This window comes from Hemitrygon akajei, chromosome 8, assembly GCF_048418815.1.
Source record: "Hemitrygon akajei chromosome 8, sHemAka1.3, whole genome shotgun sequence".
In the NCBI taxonomy this organism is placed as follows: Eukaryota; Metazoa; Chordata; class Chondrichthyes; order Myliobatiformes; family Dasyatidae; genus Hemitrygon; species Hemitrygon akajei.
In genome coordinates, this window is record NC_133131.1 from 117,527,619 (window position 1) to 117,549,081 (window position 21,463).

A 21,463-nucleotide genomic window follows, 5' to 3' on the forward strand; every position below is an offset into this window, starting at 1 on the left:
AACATCCTATTCTCAGTGTTTCGACTGATGAAGGCAAGCATGCCATATATCTTTTTCACTACTCTGTCTACCTGTTCAAATACTTTCAGGGAAACGTACATTTAACCCCAAGATCTTGCCATTCAAGAATGCTCCCCAAGACCCTGCAATTCGCGGTACATTTCCTGGCCTGCTTTAACGATCCAAAATGCATTATTTCGTACTGGCCTAAGTTAAATTCCATTAGCCATTCCCTTTCCATTTTTCTAGATCCTGTTATAACTTTAGAACTCTTCTTCACTGTCCTCTATAGCACCACACTTGGTGTCATCAAGCCAATCATGACCAATCATGCCACATGCATTCCCTTCCAGACTATTAATATGTATGACAAATAATAAAGGACTGTGCACTCCTCACTGCAGCACACCACAGGTCACAAGCCTCCAATCTGAAAGAAAAAGAACAACTGACTAACACCACCCTCTGCCTCCTACCACGAAGCTAATTTTGTATCCAATTGTCTCTGCCATCCTGGAACCCCATTCTTCATAAATGCTGCTTTTTATTTTATTTTCTCTGTTTTACACACAATAAATAATTTCCCATTGCTGATGTCATTGGGTGGAAATAATAATGCCAAGAGTATGTATTTACAGTCAGACAGAGGCAAAATATAGAAGTGCTTGCACTAACCAGAAGAATATTCCTCAGAATCAAATGCCTGCAATAAAGTGGAAAGATAAAAGAGAATTTCAAGAGGGAAATTTAAGGATAACAGATGAAGAAATGTTTTTCATGTAATTCAATATTTATGTCACAGAATATTTTTGCAATTTTAGTGTTTGGTATAGAGAATGTAAAGGAATACTATATATATGGTGCTGTTAGTACTGAGCTAATGGTGTGCTTTTCATCCATTGAGGTAATCTAGTTCATCTGCATGTTAGTTAGCATGTGATTAAATGTAATCGACTTGAGGGTAACCTTTATTGATATGAAAACATTCACAGTGTGTGTTCCATGAATGACTATGTCATTATTTAAGAAGTAGTCAATATTTGCAAATGTTCTGCTGTTAGAACTTTTATTCCTAATTGTTTTATAGAAAGAAAATAGGTTCTCTGTGAGGAGATTCTGAAAAACATCTCAATTTATTTATCTTCTAAGTAATTATCTTTTATATTCATAAATGATCATTTTAACATTAACATATTTTGAAAATCATTCCTGTTTCTTCATACAACCAGTAATTAAATGAATCTGAAAGTGCCAATAAATTACAGATTTTGTTATTTGAAATATTGTAAATGGGAGGTGATTTTTTTTGGTTGGGCATATTCAGAACCTCCTCCCTGGCCTTTACCAGCTATCAACATCATTAATTATTCCAACATGTCTCAATCTTGTCATTTCCATAGCTTTTGAAGGACTTTCCAGATGAGCTGAGGTCAGACATCACTATGCATTTGAACAAGGAAATTCTGCAGCTATCTCTGTTTGCCTCCGCCAGCCGTGGCTGTCTCAGGTCTCTCTCCCTGCATATCAAAACCTCTTTCTGTGCTCCAGGCGAGTATCTCCTTCGGCAGGGAGATGCACTGCAGGCAATCTATTTCGTCTGCTCAGGCTCCATGGAAGTGCTTAAAGGTGCCATGGTGCTGGCAATACTGGGTAGGTTCTATAATCCTTTAATTGGTAATGTAATACATCTTCAAAGCTTAACAATTTATTTCACTGGCAATGAGGACAATTTACATAACACCCTCTCTGTTGCCCCACACTACTCCCCACCCTGTCCACAGCTATAATGCTGGTTAAGTTTCTCAGAATCAATCAAATGTTAAAATATTTGTATTCAGTTAACTGGATTCTTTCAACTTTCACCTCTTAAATATCCCTCAATCTCATCATCCCAAAATCTCTTGGCTAGCCTTGCTATTTAGACCTTCTTTGCTGTGAAAAGGTTCCAAGTAAAATGAAAACTATTGTTTGATACAAAAAAAATCTGTATTATAATATAAAATGTTGTGGAAGACCAAGTAACATTGGCTTTCTTACTTCAATGATGTTAGTCATGCATTGTGATTGCTCCTTTGATATTTCTTAGAAAAACATGTGCAATTGTTTTTATTACATGTTTAGTTTGCTCAGTTCAGAGAGAATGCCTGACTCACTGTCATGAGACCAAAGCCATTTAGTCAATATAAGATGGATATTACCAAGTACTGTTGACTTTGTTCTGGTAATTCTACTTCAGCAATTTAATTGATGTTTTTGGTGTCATATGTATTCATTCTAAGGGTTGAATCAGCAAGTCTATTGTTTGTGCCATCAAAATAACAATTAAGCTTGAACCTGCTTAACTGGGAAAGAATGCAAGGTGATCAGCTATTCATTCTTCTTGCTAGTCCTGAAACTAATTCAACTTGTGAGGGTTTATCACTTGTGTGGTTTAATGACAGTACTAAAGTTGCTCTGAAAGATTCAGCCTGGGTTACAGGATACTCTGCACACAACCTGCACCACTGTAGTCAAGGCAAATAACTGGAGCTGATATAAATCTGAATAATTCAACAGTATGTTTTTCCATAAAGCACATTACAGATTGTACAAAGTTTAATGATATGAGATCTAACTAGGTTTTAATGACATGTCAAGTCTAAATTACTGCTTAGCAATGAAGCCCTAAAAACTAATTTTATAAATTAGTTTCTCAGCTAACTATTTCAGAATATGAGATTTTTTAATGTATTATGATACTTAAGCTTTTACAAAAAATACCGCATGTATGTTCCATTCTTTATTTATAGCTCTGTACAATGCATACAAAGTTAATTAAAAATTACTTCCTGGCATGCCGTCTGTGAGAGTTATATAATTTGATAAGCTGCTCAGACAACTTAATGACTTCACAGCAACTGGACGCCAGTGATCTCCTGAGCTGAAACCTAACAACAGAAGGCTTTGATAAAGGGGGAACTCTTATCGCAGAGCTCCCTGGATCTTTGTAGAGACCTTTATCATTTACTTTTCATTGAGAGCATTGTCTTTATGGATCAGTGTTCTTCAGAAATCATTGTAATGGTGGTTTATCAAGGCAACACAGATGCCTTGTGCAGGAAGGCACAGAGTCGACTGTACTTCCTTAGAAGGTTGGTGTCATTCAATGTCTGTAGTGAGATGCTGAAGATGTTCTATAGGTCAGTTGTGGAGAGCGCCCTCTTCTTTGTGGTGGCGTGTTGGGGAGGAAGCATTAAGAAGAGGGACGCCTCACGTCTTAATAAGCTGGTAAGGAAGGCGGGCTCTGTCGTGGGCAAAGTACTGGAGAGTTTAACATCGGTAGCTGAGCGAAGGGCGCTGAGTAGGCTACGGTCAATTATGGTTAACTCTGAACATCCTCTACATAGCACCATCCAGAGACAGAGAAGCAGTTTCAGCGACAGGTTACTATCGATGCAATGCTCCTCAGACAGGATGAAGAGGTCAATACTCCCCAATGCCATTCGGCTTTACAATTCTACCGCCAGGACTTAAGAACTTTTTAAAAGCTATTGTTAATGCTTTTTGAGATAGTGATTTTGATGCATATCATATTTTTTACTGAGTTAAGTATTGTATGTAATTAGTTTTGCTACAACAAGTGTATGGGACATTGGAAAAAAGTTGAATTTCCCCATGGGGATGAATAAAGTATCTATCTATCTATCTATCTATCTATCTATCTATCTATTAATGCACGTGCCTGGCAGGGCAAAGATCTAATGCTTCAGGTGCTGATGTATTTATTCTGCCTGCAACTGAGACTAATAAAAGGAGGCATGTCTTCAGAGAGCCTGCAATCAATGAATTAAAGGAGATCTTATAAAATTGACTTTCATAAGCCTACAATCTTTTCTGTAGGTGTGGCAAAAGAGATTTTCTTCTTTTTCTTTATTTTTGTGCTCTTCTCCCTTCTCCATATCCCATTATAAACTTGCAGCTAAAATTATGATAGGTACAAAATACATAGCCGAAACAGATTTACTTTTATTTGTCCTTCTACTAATCACTGTTTCATCGAATCCTTACCCTTGCAATTGTACGGTCTCTTTGTAAGGTTACCAACAAATTTCATGTCATATAAAACAGAGATAATAAACCTGATTCTGATTTGGATTATTTTGTTTATAAAAGTTAAGATTGACAAGATAGGGTTTCAGGGTAGATACGAAATAAAGGTCTACATCAGATTATGTACTTCAAGTATGTTTTGAACAACCAAATACTACATGAAATGGGAGGTAGCTTTGCTTAAAAAGATCACAAGTGAAAATGAAAGGATAAATGTTGTGCTGTAGCCTCTCTCTGATTTGTAACCAGTATTATGTAATGAGAGCTGGGAGAACAAGACAGTGGGATTTTTCTGGATGTAATTCATGTATTGATTAAGTAACTTCTAATCTGACTGTCTGAGCTCACTTATTTGAAGGATTTTTGATGAGCCAAAAATAATGCATAAACAATGCATATGATACGTGGAAGAGAAAGACAGAAATGATGGACCAAAATCACTCAGTGCATATTATTAAGGTGTTCGTGCTTGCTGGTGACATGAAAATGGTGAGAGGCCATGTTCCAATGATGATGATGATTCTGTAATTGGATTTAAATTGTTGAGAGTGTGCATGGATGCTTGGCAAATGGAGTTGAATGTGGAAAAGTCATGCACTTTAATGCAAGCAATCTAAAAGCAGAGTATTGTCTAAACAGAGAAAGATTACAGATGAGTGGAGTACAGGGAATGTGTTCTTATGCACAAACCATAAGAGGTTAGGAAGCAAGTCCAGCAAGAGATTAAGAAGGCAAATGGCATATTGGCCTCCATTGCAAGAGGGTTTGAGCTTAGAAATAAGGAAATATTATTGCAATTGTACTACTGAAGCTGCACTTGCAGTACTGTACAATTTCGCCCTATTTATTTGAGATGAAATCGATTCACTTTGCTAGTTCCTTGCTTGAGAAGGTTGTACTATCATGAATGACTTCAAAATATTTTATCCATGTTCTTTGGAGTTTAGAAGAATCAGGGTTGATGCTTTTGAGATATACAAGATGCTGAGGGAGTACAACAAGGTAGATACTAATGTGTTGCTGCAAATGGAAGAATCTTGAATAAGGGAATATGATTATTAGATTAGCATGGGGTGAGGGTCATTTAATGCTGGAGATGATTGGAACGACTTCCAGCAGAGGATAATGAATGTCTGCAATTCTCTACCCAGATTATTGTGGAAGCTGAATCACTGGGGACTTTTAAAAAAATCAGGAAATTGAGGGCTACAGGGAAATGGCAAAGAGGAGAAGATCAGACCAAGCGCAGACCATGGTCTGGAGGGAGCCGGGTATCCTTTCCCTGCTCTTATTCTCTTGCATTCTCATTTCTGTCCTCAATGGCTAAACATTTGTTTGAGTCTATGATCACTGCTTCTAGGAATGCAAGTCAAGAGAAACATCTTCTCTGCATCTTCCCTATTCTGCTGCTTAAGGATTTTGTCTGTTTCAATGAGATCACCTGTTCTTTCAGTGAGTTGCATAAATAGACAATAGACAGTAGGTGCAGGAGTAGGCCATTCAGCCCTTCTAGCCAGCACCGCCATTCACTGTGATCATGGCTGATCATACACAATCAGTACCCCGTTCCTGCCCTCTCCCCATATCCCTTGACCCCGCTATCTATAAGAGCTCTATCTAACTCTCTCTTGAATGCATCCAGAGATTTGGCCTCCACTGCCTTCTGGGGCAGAGCATTCCACATATCCACCACTCTCTGGGTGAAAAAGTTTTTCCGCATCTCTGTTCCAAATGGCCTACCCCTTATTCTTAAACTGTGGCCTCTAGTTCTGGACTCACCCATCAGCGGGAACATGCTTCCTGCCTCCAGCGTGTCCAATCCCTTAATAATCTTGTATGTTTCAATCAGATCCCCTCTCATCCTTCTAAATTCCAGTGTATGCAAGCCCAGTCACTCCAATCTTTCAACATATGACAGTCCCGCCATTCCGGGAATTAACCTTGTGAACCTATGCTGCACTTCCTCAATAGCAAGAATGTCCTTCCTCAAATTTGGAGACCAAAACTGCTCACAATACTCCAGGTGGGGTCTGACCAGGGCCCTGTACAGCTGCAGAAGAATCTCTTTACTCCTATACTCAATTCCTCTTGTTATAAAGGCCAGCATGCCATTAGCTTTCTTCACTGCCTGCTGTACCTGCATGCTTGCTTTCATTGACTGATGTCAATGAAATAGTCAGTCATTATACAAACTCATGTCACTTATAAATACTCCTATATTTTCCTCCAGTATATTCCAACTACATACCCTTGTCAAATCAAACAGCCTCCTTAAAACGGTAATAGTATCAAATAGTAATTTCTGTATAACAAAGAAAAGAACTAGCAGACAATGGCCAAAATATTGTATCTCATGCCAAGGCCAGAGTGAAAAGCATAAAGCTTCTCAAAATAATTAAACAATAGAACGTTGAACATTACAGCACAGGAACAGACCATTCGGCCCACAGCTGAAAAGCAAATCAAAAACGCCCAAACGCTAGTCACACCTATCTACACAATGTCCATATCCCTCTATCTTTCTTACATTCATTTGCCGATCTACACCTCCCATGAAAGTCTCCGCTATGTTTGCTTCTACCACTATACCAGGTATCCACAATTCTCTGAGTAAAAAACTTACTCCTCACAGTCCCCTTGAACCTATTCCTTCTTACCTTCAATGCATGCCCTCTGGTATTAGACATTTCAATCCTGGGAAACAGATCCTCTCTGCCCACTCTATCTATGACTCACATAATCTTGTAAACTTCTATCAGATCTCCCCTCAGCCTCCAGAGAAAAGAACCCGTTTATCCAGCCTCTCATGATAGTACATGCCCTCTAAAATAGACAGCATTCTTGTAAACCTCTTATAGACCCTCTCCTAAACTTCAACATTCTTCCTATGTTAGGGCGACCAGAATTGAATGCACTCCTCCAGATGTGGTCTAGCCAGAGTTTTAATAAGTTGCAACATAGCCTCTTTACTTTTGAGCTCAATGCCTTGACTAATAAAAGCAAGCTTAATCACTTTAATCACCTTATCGACTTGTGTAGCCACTTTCAAGGAGCTATGGACTTGGATCCCAAGATCTCTTTGCTCAGTAACACTATGAAGGGTCTTGCCCTTAACAGTGTACTCTTTTCTTGCATTTGCCCTACCAAAGTACAACACCTCACATCTATCTGGATTAAACTCCATCTGCCATTTCTCTGCCCTCATCTGCAACTAATCTATATCATGCCAGGCTTCTACACTATCCAAAACTCTACCAGTCTTGGTATTAACCACAAACTTACTAACCCACCCATCTACATTTTCATCCAGGTCATTTATGTACATCACAAACACACAGATCCCTACAAACACCACTAATTATAGATCTCCAGTATGAATAAATCCTTCAACCACTACCCTCCTCCATGTGCAAGCCAATACTGAATCCAAAAAGCCAATTCACCTTGGATCCCATGCATCTTAATCTTCTGGATGAGCCCCCCATGAGGGACTTTGTCAAACGCCTCACTAAAATGCACGTAAATTACATCCACTGCCCTACCCTCATTAGTCTCCCTCATCACCTTGTCAAAAAACTCAATCAAGTTGGTAAGGCCTGACCTGCCATGTTGGCTCTCCCTAATTAGGCCATAGGTTTTCCAAATGATCATATATCTTGATCCTGAGAACTTCCTCCAGCAATTTCCCGACAAATGACATGAGATTCACCGCTCCATAGTTCGCACAATTTTCCCTCGTTCCCTCCTTAAATAGAGGTACAACATTAGCCACTTGGCAGTCCTCTGGAACCTCGACTGTGCCTAGCGAGGACACGAAGATACTAGACAAGGGCCCACAAATCTCATCTCTCACCTCCTTCAATAACCTGGGGTAAATCCCATCAGGTCCTAGGGACTTATCCATCTTAATACTCATTAGGAGGCCCAACACTTGCTCCTCCTTGATCTCTAAATTCCCTAACATATTTACACACTCAGTATTGCCAGCTCCTGCAACACCTACAACATGCTGGATGAACTCAGCAGATCGGGCAGCACCCGTGGAAACGAGCAGTCAACGTTTCGGGCCGAGACCCTTCATCAGGACTGAAGAAGGTGGGGGCAGGGGCCCTATAAAGAAGGTGGGGGGAGGGTGGAAGGTGCCAGGTGAAAAACCAATAAGAGGAAAGATCAAGGGGTGGGGGAGGGGAAGCAGGGAGGGGCTAGGCAGGAAAGGTGAAGAAGGAATGTAAGGAGAAAGCACTATGGGTAGTAGAAGAAGGTAATTCTCTCCCTCTCCCTTCCCCCATCCTAGTTTCACTCTGCCTCCTCCTCCAGCTGCCTATCACCTCTCTCATGATTCTGCCTTTTTCTGCTACCCATAGTGCTTTCCCCTTACATTCCTTCTTCACCTCTCCTGCCTATCCCCTCCCTGCTTCCCCTCCCCCACCCCTTGATCTTTCCTCTGATTGGCTTTTCACCTGGCACCTACCAGCCTTATCCTTCCCACCCTCCCCCCACCTTCTTTATAGGGCCCCTGCCCCCTCCCTGTTCAGTCCTGACAAAGGGTCTCGGCCTGAAACGTTGACTGCTCGTTTCCACGGATGCTGTCCGGCCTGCTGAGTTCCTCCAGTGTGTTGTACGTGTTGCTTTGACCAGAGCATCTGCATTGTACTTTGTGTGACTGCTATTTCCTGATTCTCCATATCATTTTTCCTGGTAAATATTGAAGCGAAGTACTCACTAAGTACCTCTCTCGCATTCTCCACATCTAAGCAAGTGTTCCCCCTTTATCCTAGTTAACCTCTTGCTCTTGATTTATGTATGGAATGCCTTGGGATCTACATTAATCCTACTTGCTAAGGGCTTTTCACACACAAAACACTGGAGGATCTTAGCAGGCCAGGCAGCATCTATGGAGAAACGTACAGTTGAGACTTCAGGCCAAGACTCTTCAGCAGGACTAGAGAAGAAAAGATGAGGAGTAGATATAAAAGGTGAGGGAGGGGAGAGAGAAACACAAGGTGGGGGAGGGATGAAGTAAAGAGCTGGGAAGTTGATTGATGAAAGAGGTACAGGGCTGGAGAAGAGGGAGTCCAATAAGAGAGAACAGAAGGGCCTGGAAGAAAGAAGAGGAGGGTGGAGCACCAGAGGGAGGTGATGGGCAGGTAAGGAGATAAGGTGAGAGAGGGAAAAGGGGATGGGGGATGGTGAAAGGGGGTGCATTACTGGAAGTTCAAGAAATCGATGTTCATGCCATTAGGTTGGAGGCTATCCAGGCGGAATGCAAGGTGTTGTTTCTCCAGCCTAAGTGTGGCCTGATCACAACAGTAGAGGAGGCTATGGATTGACATCTTGGATTGAGAATGGGTAGTGGAATTAAAATAGGTGGCCACTGGGAGATCCTGCTTCTTCTGGTGGATTGAGCATAGGTGCTTGGTGAAACAGTCTCCCAATCTATGTCAGGTCTCACTGATACACAGGAGGCCACACTGGGAGCACAGGACACAGTATATGACCCCAACAGACTCACAGGTGAAGTGTTGCCTTACCTGGAAGGACGGTTTGGGGCCCTGAATGGTAGTGAGGGAGGAGATGTAGGCTTTTTTTTGGCTTTATACTCCTCATGTGCTTTGTTTGATTCTAACTTCTGAAGCTTTACATACTTTTCCTTTTTGTTCTTGACTAAATTCATCACCTCTCTGAACATCCAAGGTTCACTTACCCTTCCATCCCCATTCTTCCTTCTAACAGGAACATAACTTCCCTGTACTCTATGCAATTGATCTTTAAACATCTTCCACATGACTGATGTGGACTTGCCACAGAAAAGGTGTTCCAATCAATGTTTTTTAGCTCCTACCTAATGTCCTCGTAATTTACTCTACTCCAATTTAAAACTCCCCCACAGGGACCAGGCTTGTCCTTACCTATAGCTATCCTGAAAGTAAAGGAGTTGTGGACACTATTCCCTAACTCTTCACCCACTGAAAGATCAGTTACCTGGCCACGTTCATTATACAACACCAGGTCCAGTACAGTCCCTTCTCTCATTCGACCGTCTACACATTGATTTAAGAAACCTTCCTGGATACACTTAACATATTCTGCCCCATCTAAACCCCTTTCACTAAGAAGGTCCCAGTTTATATTAGAGAAGTTAAAATCTCCCATGACAACAACCCTATTAGTACACATTTCCTTAATCTGATTCCATATCTGTTCTTCAATGTCCCGGTGGCCATTGGTCTGTAGTACAATCTCATCAGTGTGATTGCACCACTCCTATTCCTGAGTTCTCCCCAAACAGTCAGTGTCTGACCCATCCAATATACCTCTCCTGAATGCAGCTGTGATATTGTCTCTAATTAGTAGAGCAACTCCCCCCCCACCTTCTCCGCTATCTTTTCTAAAACTTTGAAAACCTATTACATTAATCACCCTTCCCTGCCCATCTCTCAACCTAATTTCTATCCAATGCATCATACCTTTTATTTCGATTTTGCCTTCTAATACTTTCCTTGACATCTACCATGGATTGTAAATGAGTAAAGGTCATTAGGTTTATGACCACCATAATATCTGTACACCCTTATTCAGCTCACTGATCATGTGATATCTATACTATAAGGTATGGAAAGCCCCTGATTTTAAAAAAACTATCTGCACTTCAATTTAAGATCCTGAATAATACCTGCCTTATTAACTAAGCTATTGGCCATCTGTCCTGAAATCTTCCCGTGTCAATATCAATTTTTGTTTGATGCTGCTATGATGAACCCCTTGGGGCATTTTGCAAGTTGCTATGTCAATGGAAGTTATTGCTGCTTATGCTCACACTATAGATATTTGGGGATATCAAATGGAACTGCTTCAGCAATCTACATAGTGTTAGACCTGATAAACAAATTACACTTATTTTGTGCATGCCACTGAAAAATTCCAAGAATGTTGCCAGCAGATTTTCTTTTAATTTATTCATGCAGGTATTCAGAGAATCTGCAGTGCAGTATGTAAAAAGCTGTGTTTGCAATTTTCTACTAAACTGAAGGACAAATGTAGCCCATTAAGATGTGTGCAAGCTCTATTCAAAAGAGTGGCGAGGGATATTCTCCAATGAATTTACTGCCACTTTTAGCACTACAGTAAATATTCTAAATTCTTAATAGTATTGATAACAGGCATCCTTCTAAATAACCTGACCACATTCTTATCCAGAAATCAGTCCTCAAAAGTCTACATACACTAACCTAATGACCCCAGGGTATTTCGCAGGATTCATATAATTATTCCAAAATTATAAGAAGTGACTATACTACTATGAAGTTATTTAAACATCATATGTTAGGAGGGCCTCTAAAATAATTCAAAAATAACAAAATTTTATTTTGCTGATCATCAAGGCAGCCAAGGACCAATGTATTTTCTACTTTGCTATGACTATGTTATATTAATTTAAAACCCATGTTTGGTGTTATGTCAGCTTTCCTCAGCTTCCAATGTTTCTAAATTATTTGCAAAATTATTTGACTCTTATTTGCAAAATATAAAGAAACAACCTTGAATGATCAACATGTACAAAATGCTGGAGGAACTCAGCAAGCTTTGCAGCATTTATGGAGGGAAATAGACAGAATAAATGTTGGACCAAGACTATTAACGTCCATAGTTGCAGCCTGACCTGCTGAGTTCCGCTGCTGTATTGTGTGTGTTACTCCATATGTCCAGCATCTGCAGTCTCTCTTGTGAATCTTGATTTATCAGAAATTTCATGTTTAACATTTAAAGGTGTCATAGCAATTATGTTTATCGGGTTGATGAAATCTTATCAGACAGCCTGGAAAATGATTTTTCTCTCCAGCCACCTTTCCTTTTACCTGCAACTTAATGAGTATTGACTATCGTCAATATGTCAATATCGTCAATATAGTAAGATGTTTCCATACATTTTGCTTATAAGTATATGCACTTGCTTCCAACTACCAGGTTTTCAGACCCTTCAGGCACATTCCCAATCCAATTTCAGAAAAACTTGGGATGAGAAGTAGCACTTACACAAGCCACCTCCTGCTGGTCCCACCTGAGGGATCGGTTGGCTCCTCATTCTATTAGGCCGCTCAAGACTAAGGTGGCCTTGCCCAGCGCCAGCTTGAGCTTGCTGCTGACTCCATTTCTGGAGGGTGATTAAGCACCCTAGTTTTATCTTCTTGTGATGCTTGAAGTGGGAGGGGAAATATTTAATTGTCATACTGCATGTGTGCACCAATGATGTAGGAAGAATGAGGAAGGAAGTTCTGCTGAGGGAATTTGAGCAGCTAGGACTAAATTATAATGCAGAACCAAAAAGGTAATAATCTCTGGATTGTTAGCACAGCCACATGCAAATTGGCAAATTGTTAATAAGATCAGAGAGCTAATTGCATGGTTCAAAGATTGGTGTGGGAGAAGTAGATATGAGGTTTTGGGACATTGACACCAATATTGGGGAAGGAGGGAGCTGTTCTGATAGGCTCAAGCTGAATCATGGTGCAACCACAGTCCTGGCAAATCGTGTAATAGGGTTGTGGATCAGGCTTAAACTAAATAGTATGGATTAGGTTCAACAGTTAGAAAAGTAAGGATAAAGTAAAAAGGAAGGAGAGTGCAGGAGAGGTTATGAAACTCTCCAGAATACAGAAAAAAATATTAAGTTTAGCAACAGATAAAAATTAAACTTCTGGTAACATGGGGGCATAATTAAAAAGTGTGATAAATACCGGAGTGAAGGTGTTATACTTGAATGCGTGCAGTATACGGAATAAGGTAGATGATCTTGCAGCGCAGTTAAATTGTCACATACGGCATTGTAAATGTCACTGAGTCATGGCTGAAGGAAGATCACAGTTGGGAACTAGACATTAAGGGATACACCATGTATCGGAAGGACAGGCAGGAAGGCAGAGGGGTGGTGTGGCTCTATTTGTAAAAATAAATTAAATCAAATCCTTAGAAAGAAGGGACATAGGATCAAAAGATGTAAAATCCTTGTGGGCGAAGTTAAGAAACTACAGGAGTAAAATAAAAATTCCTGATGTGAGTGATATACGGGCCTCCAGACATTAGCCAGGGTGTGCGGTACACATTACAACAGGAGATAGAAAAGACATGTAAAAAAGCGCCATGTTACGATACTCATGGGAAGTTTCAGTATGCAGGTAAATGAGGAACATCAAACTGGTGCTGGATCTCAAGAACAGGAATTTGCAGAATGTCTGTGAGAAGCCTTTTCAGAGCATTTTGTGGATAAACCCACTGGGGAAAGGCAATGCTGGATTGATGTTGTGCAATGAACCAGGTTTGATTAGGGAGCTTAAGGTGAAGGAACCCAAATGAGAAATCATAATATGATCGATTTCTCCCTGCAGTGAGAGGGAAAAGCTGAAATCAGATGTATCAGTATTACAGGGGAGTAAACAGAATTACAGAGGCATGAGAGAGGAGCTGGTCAAAGTTGATCGGAGTGGACACAAGCAGAGATGATGTCAGAGCAGCCATGGCTGGATTTTCTGTGAACAATTCAGAAGGCACAGGAAAGCTATATCCCAAAGATGAATAAATATTCTAAAAGGAGAATAAGGCAATCATGGCTGACAATGGTAGGCAAATATGGCATAAAAACAAAAGTTATCACTAAAATTAGTTGGAAGCTAGAGGATAGGAGGCTTTTAAAAACCAACAAAGAACATCTAAAAAAGTGATGAGGAACAAAATGAAATATGAAGGTAGACTAGCCAAGAATACATTTACAAAAGAGAATACCAAAAGTTATTTCAGATATAAAGAGTAAAAGAGAGGCAGGATAGGATATTGGACCTCTGAAAAGTAGAAGTAGTAATAAGGGAAACAGCAGATGAAATAAATACGTAAGTATTTTGTGTCAAGTGTTCACAGTGAAAGACACCAACAGTATGCCAGAAAACAGTGTCAGGGGGCAGAACTGAGTGTAGTCACTCTTACTAAGGAGAAGTTTCTTGGAAAGCTAGAAGATCTGAAGGTAAATAGGTCAGCTGGACCAGGTGGATGACACCCCAGGGTTCTGAAGAGGTACTTGAGATTGAAACGGTTAGTAGTTCATTAGCAGTTAGTGGTCTTTAGTAATGATCTTTCAGTAATCACTAGATTCAGGATTAGTTGCAGAGGACTAGAAAATTGCAAATGTCACTCTACCCTTTAAGAGGCCAGTTAGTTCCACTTAAGTGGTTGGGAAGATATTAAAGTCTATTACTAAGGATGGGTTTTCAAGGTGTTTGGTTTCCTTAAGAGGAAATTTTGCCTGACAACTCTGATAGAATTCTTTGAGGAAATAACAGGCAGGATAAACAAAGAAGAGTCAGTAGATGTTGTTTATTTGGATTTTCAAAAGGCCTTTGACAAGGTGCCACACATGTGGCTGCTAAACAAGATAAGAGCCAATGATAATACAGGAAAAACACTAACATGATTAGAAGATTGGCTGACTGGCAGGGGGCAAAGAGTGAGAATAAAGGTGGGTTTCTCTGGTTGGCTGCCAGTGACTTGTGGTGTTCTGCAAGGGTCATTGTTGGGACCACTTCCTTTCAAGTTATATATCAATGATATGCATGACAGAATAGATGGTTTTGTGACTAAGTTTGTAGATGATACAAAGATAGGCAGAGGAGCATAGTGTTGAGGAAGCAGGGAGAGAAAACTTAGATCAGGAGAATGGGAAAGAAATGGCAGATGGAATATAGTGTAGGGAAGTGTATGGCCATGCACATTGATAGAAGGAATTAAGGCTATTTTCTGAATGGAAACAAAATTCAGAAACAGTTGCAAAGAGACTTGGCAGTTCAAGTGCTGGATTCCCTAAAGGTAAATTACAGGTTGAATTGGTAGTAAGGAAGGCAAATGCAATGTTAGCATTCACTTCAAGGTGACTAGAATATAAAAGCAAGGGTTTAATGCCAAGGCTCTATAAAGCACTGGTCAGACTACACATGAGCAGTTTGAGCCCCTTATCTAAAAAAATTATGTGCTGGCATTGGAGAGGATCCAGAGGAAGTTCTCGGGAATGATCCCGGGAATAAGAGGGTTAACATATGAGGAGTATTTGATGGCTCCGGGGAAGAACAAGGGGGAGTTTCATTGAAACTTATTGAATATTGAAAGCCCTGAAAAGAGTAGACATGGAGGGGATATTTCCCGCAGGGGTCATGGTGGGGGAGTTTTGCACCAGAGGGCACAGCCTCAGAAAGGAATGACATCTCTTTAGAACGAGATAACGGAGGAATTTCTTTAGCCATAGGGTGGTGAATCTGTGGAATCCAATGCCGCAGGTGTCCGTGGAGTCCAGGTCATTGGTATATCTAAGACAGGGTGTAAGGTTATGGGAAGAAGGCTGGAGAACGGGGTTGCGAGGGATAATAAATCAGCCATGATGGAATAGTGACACAGCCACAATGGGCCAACTGGCCTAATTCTGCCGGGTGGTTTTACAGTCTTATTAGATTCCTTCTTCTTTAGCCCCTACCTCTTCCACCCATCCCCTCCCAGCTTTATACTCCATGCCCCCTTCACCACCCACCTACCTACCCCTCATCTCTTCTCACCTATCATCTGCCAACTTGTACCCATTCCCCTCCTCCTACCTTCTTATTCTGGCTTCTGTCCCCTTGCTTTTCAGTCCTGATAAAGGGTCTCATCCCAACATGCCTACTGTTTTTTCTTTCCCTCTCCATAGATGTTGCCATACTTGCTGAGTTCCTCCAGCATTTTGTGTGTGTTGCACAAGATTTCCTGCATCTACAGACATTGTGTTTATGAACTGTATAATATAATCTTGCTTGCCCGGTTAAGAATACAAGGCCTTTTGTGGGAGAAATCTGTGTTACTGCAAATGATGGAATTGGCACACATTGCTAATGTCATCTTCCTCCAGGTGGAAAAAGTGACAGTTCTGGATCTCTTGGCATTACTCACACTTCAGATTTACCTCATTAGTCCTTCAATGTCCCCAAGGAAGATGCAGAAGTCCAATAAATTATGTTGCCACATCCTGTTGCCCCTTGGGCACTTCTGTATTCATAATCCCATCCTTCTTTCGTGTTCTGGGGAAGAGCACAGTCTGAATTGTGTGAGTTAAAGATGTACAGTAACTTCCTACTGATTCACATCAGTTTTATGTCAATGCTCGTACCAGTCGCTGTGCAAGAGAGCATAGCTTAGAAGTTCCTCGTTCTTCCCTCTGTAGACCAGTGGCAGATGTTACTATTAATTACTGGCTCAACATTGTAAATCCTGGAACATATCGTTATGCATCACATATCACAGTTTAGCCAGCCATATTTGGCAAAGCCAATTTGCTCTGTAATAATAAGTCAGTCAAACTGATTAGAAGCCAGAAACGGTGCTTCATAACACTTGAACAGCATCTAGTCAGAACTCCATCAACATCAGCTGAAGGTCAGTGTGAAGCATCAGAAACAGACACCTATTTTCATGAGGAATTGAATTTCGTTACTTTCTCAATCTGACCAGGTGATTCTAGGTGTGAATCTCTGATATGATTTAATTATCTCTAATGCACTGGATGAAAACTGTTCTCATGTAACAATCCTTTCGATCATTCCCCAAGAAATTAAAGGAATCGGCATCATACATTTAGAATGTAAAGGAAATAGTGTAACAGCGTAACAATTTTATCCAATTAAATGACAGGAATAGATAGTGTAGAAAATAAACTTTTACATATGGAAGAGGTATCTACAACAAGAGGGCATAGGTTTAAGATTTATAGGTTTATTGGGGATCGGAAAGGATTTTTTCCACATAAAGGATGTTTGGAGTCTGGAATATTGCCTGTAAGATGGTGGAAAGATATACTCTCACAACATTCTCGAAAGATTCAGGCAAGTATTTGAATCACAAAAGCATGAGAACTATAGATATAATGCAAGCAATTGGAATCAGTGCCCAGAAGAACAAGAAGCAGCAGGGACATGGAAAGCTGAGGGACCAGTTTCTGTGCTGCACAACTCTACGGCCCTATGAAAATGATCACTGGTGCACAATGGCAACCATTAAAGGAGGAGATGAATTTCAAGGACATTGAGTTATATTAATGCAGATGAAAGACATTGAGTTCATGCCAGCTCTTTACAAACTAATTCTGTTCCACTGCTGGTTCTGCATCGCTCTGCAAATTATTTTCCCTCATCCATCATGTTCCTGTGGGCTGCTTTATCCAGAGTAGGACCTTACAACGTTTGCTTTTTATTTGCTATTTTATTGAGATACGGTGCGGAACAGGCCTGTCCATTCCTTCAAGCCACTCCACCCGTTGACCCTCTGAATTAATCCTAGCCTAATCATGCAACCATTTACAGTGACCCACTAATCTACTAATCAGCTCCCGGAGGAAACACGAACTGACACGGGGAGAACATACAAACTCCTCCCAGGCAGCAGCGAGAACTGAACCCAGGTCACTTGTACTGTAAAGCATTGTGCTACCTTATGTGCCGCCTCTTTTTAAACCCTGGTTGATATGAGCTTGCATTATGCAAATACTTCTTGAAGATCCCACTTGTGAAAGAAACACTTGAACACATCAGTTCCAGGGTATTTTGGCAAACTGGGTCCAAAAATAAGCTTAATGATAGAAAGCGCAGGCTGGTAGTGGAAGGTTATCTTCCTGGCTGAAGGTCTGTAACTAGTGGTGTACCGCAAGGATCATGCTGGGATCTTTGATGTTCAATGACTTCGTTCAGAACGACCGGTCTCAAAAGTTAGCTTGCTGATTGCCAGATTTGCAGATTGCGGGAATGTTTGCCTGAAGGTACAGGGTGACAGAGATCAGCTGGAAAGTAGGGTAGAGTGGTGGTAGTTGGAACTTTATCCTGACAAGTGAGAGATAGTGAATTTTGGTCACATTATATTGGAAGAATGATACAGTAAAGAATCAGGTTCTTACAAACTGAGAGAACTTTGAATGTCATTCATAGTTCCCTGAAAACGGCAAGGAATATAGATAGGGCAGACAGCCAGAGGGTCACGCAGAAAGTGGTGAGCAGATAGTACAAGGTTGGCATGGTAGGTACAATCACAGTTTTTAAAAAAACATTTAGACACCTATATGGACAGGAATGGGATTAAAGGATGTGAACCAAATGCAGAAAAGATGTGCTTAGTGTGCACGAGCATCTCCATTGACATGAGCTATTCGGGTCAAAGGTCCTGTTCCTATGCTGTACAATTCTGATTTCACTCACATGTTTAGCATGGCTTCACAATTATGCAGAGGTTGTCTTCTATTTCTCTAAATTACATAAACAAAACAATGTAGTCCATTGCCACCGGTTGCAATTTAGCAATGAGGTGTGTGCAATTCACTGGGCTGCATTCACCATTCTGAAATGTGTGATTGATTTTTCACACTGAAATTTGATTTTGTCATATGACTAAACATTTCCAATGAAGTTATTTTACTCTGATTTGCTTTCCTCCAACTTTCATATGCAGGTGAAAATTCTGAAATGTGGTGCATTTTTGCAGTTCCCACAAGAATTGCACATTTCTATATTCCTTTTTTATCCCGTTTCTTTCTTTATGACATGTTGGAACATATCAATTATTGTCTCACATGAAATTATTACATTTTAAATTTTCTCCATGGTGCTCAGTCAATCCAGTAGATTTTTAGAGATGTAACTATATGGTATTTCCACACCTCATTGTGTAGCATTCTGGTGAGTCATAACCCATCACCAAGAATTTTGCATTCATAAGTTAACAAAACGAAGATAAATGGAAATTCAACTTCACAGAAAAACATGTACTGAAACTGTACAAATTGGCACTAGAAATTCTGAGGGATGGAATTAACTTATAAATTTAAAGGAAGAGATTAATCAAAAGCAGTCAGCTTGGCTTTGTTAGCAATAGATCTTTCCAGTCCCATAGGAGTGAAATTGTCAAAAAGGTAATCAAGTACATTGATGAGGAAAATGGACTTAATGTAATCTACATAGACTTCACCAGTTTCCCACATAGGAAACTAGTGCAAAGGATTAGAGCCATGGCATCTAAAGCAAGTTGGCAAATTGAATCCAAAATTGACTTGGAAGCCAAGGGTAATGATAAGGCTTACTTTTTGATTAGAAGCCCGTGACTAGTTGCACATTAAAGGGATTGGTGTTAGAATCCTATTGTGTACATAAATGGTTTGGATGTGAATGGAGGATATTTCAGTGGTAAGCTTGCAAATGTCATGAAAATAAGTGTTGTTGATGATAGTAAGAGGGTTGCTATTAAGCCAAAAGCAATAACATTGAAATGGTAAAGTGGCCAATCAACAATTGGCGTAATTTAAATCGGATAAGACTGAGGTAAAATATCTTTGAGAGAATAAAAGCAGGAGTTACAGAATGAATGTTAGTGCCCGAGAGATTATTGAGGAGCAGAGAGACCTAGAGATCCAAGAATCCGTGAAGGTGGATAAGGAGGTAAGGGATACTTGCTATGACATAGAATATAAGAGCAGGGAGGTTTTGGTGCAATTATGTATAATGCATTTGTTAGGCAATCTAGAATGCACTGCCTGAGTGAATTTTGAAGGCAGAACCTCTCACGGTAAGAACGATCTCAACAAACACTTTAATTGCCAGTGCATTCACAGCTATGGACCAATTTCAGAAAAATAAGGTTATTAAAACACTGGATAGCCAGAATAGACAGAGTAGGCCAGGGGTCTCTGTCATTCTAAAAATACTTTTGTATAGAGTTTTATTAGCATAATGTACATTTAATACTCTCTTTAATCTTTCTGCAGAATGACCCCTTTTAACATTGGTGAAATAAAAACTAATCAGATAAAATAATTGGTTGCAGTTTTAGATTAACAACAGAGAATAAATTCCTTTAGAGTTTAATGGGCAGTAACCTGTTTGTAAAACAGGTGTTAAAATTTTTCAAATTTGAATATATGAATTTCAAAACGGACACTCAAGTAATTCAGGCTATTAAAATTCATCTGGTTTCCACTCTATATTGCCTTCTATGTCCAAAACAAATGTTGCATTTCAAAGCAAATTATTGTCTGCCAGCACATTTGAGTCAATGCCTAAAAAATTAATCACATAGCATATGTTTATGACATGCTGTGTGATTGAAGTGAGGTATTAAATCAATCATTAAGTGAAGCTGAGACTGGATAGAGTGAATAGTGCATACCCCGGTGGAAAGTATACAGGTTCTCTCAAGTACTCCTTGAAAGGATTAACATTATTCCTTCAGGGTCCATTACCAGACATCAATGGATTATGAAGCAAAAAACACATTTCTGGAGATATTCAGCAGGTCAAGCAGCACCTGTGAGGAAAAGGAATAGTCAACATTTTGGCTCATGACGTTACATCAGTCCTGAGAGGAAGGAATAGGGCAAGAGATAGTAGGTGGTAGGTGAAACCCAGTAAGATGAGAGATGATGAGCAGATGGACTTGGGTTGGGGGAGGGGAGGGAGAGAGCAGCTGGTGGGTGATGGTTAGAGATAGAAAAGAGACAGAAATAAATGAAAGAAAGGGGGCAGGTGGAGCCAGAGCGGGGTGAGAAGAGAATGGAAGCAGAGACACAGGCAGAACCCGAGTATGGGTGATAAGCAAATGCAGTCAGAGTGGATCAGAATGGTAAATAAGGAGCATACACATGATGCAGGTTACTCAAAAACCTTTTACCTTTTTCGTTGCAGATTACATCATTGGCCGTCACTTGTGTCTCCATTGAAGTATTTTGTTCTGATACAGACATACTAGATTTTCAAGCATTTTTCATAAGATTTTCTGTATTTTTTCCACATTATCTCAATCCTCTCATTTTTGCGTTCATTTCCGCTAACAGCCTTGATCAAAAGTCAACCCTGCTTTCTAAAATAGTGTGCAGTCAATGTGTATAAGGCACAAAAGACCCATGTAACATAGGTCCAGACAAGTTTTAAATATCTCTGTTAGAACCACATCTGTCTTCTCCCTTGGCCCTCAGAGTAGTCCATGGTATACCTTATTAGGTCCTGGAGATTTATACACATTCAAGCCTAATGCTACCTCCTTTTATTGTCATTCCTCTCCCTGCATTCTTCAGCTACAATTTCCTTTTCCTTGGTGAATACAGATGAGAACTATTCATTTATATCCTTCAACGTGAAACATAGACTATTCACTGGACTCTATCATGGACCCTACTCTTTTCCCTCAATATGACTTGGGATTTCTTTTAAATCTTGTCCACTGTTAACATTAGCAACCCCCCTGTCATCCTAATTTCTTCTTTCATTACCTCCTATACTTTCCATACTCTTGAAGGGCCTTACCTACAGTAAATAGTTTCCAAAAAGCAATAATG

The 21,463-nt window shown here is 40.2% G+C and overlaps 1 protein-coding gene across 1 annotated transcript in view; it reads left to right on the forward strand.

The window, feature by feature from the left end:
- The window catches only part of kcnh8 (potassium voltage-gated channel, subfamily H (eag-related), member 8), a 452,674-nt gene that overhangs the window by 322,430 nt on the left and 108,781 nt on the right, over positions 1–21,463 (forward strand). The window contains exon 10 of the mRNA XM_073054437.1: positions 1,401–1,650. Within this exon, the coding sequence (XP_072910538.1) occupies positions 1,401–1,650 (250 nt within the window). The remainder of the gene's footprint in view (positions 1–1,400; positions 1,651–21,463) is intronic.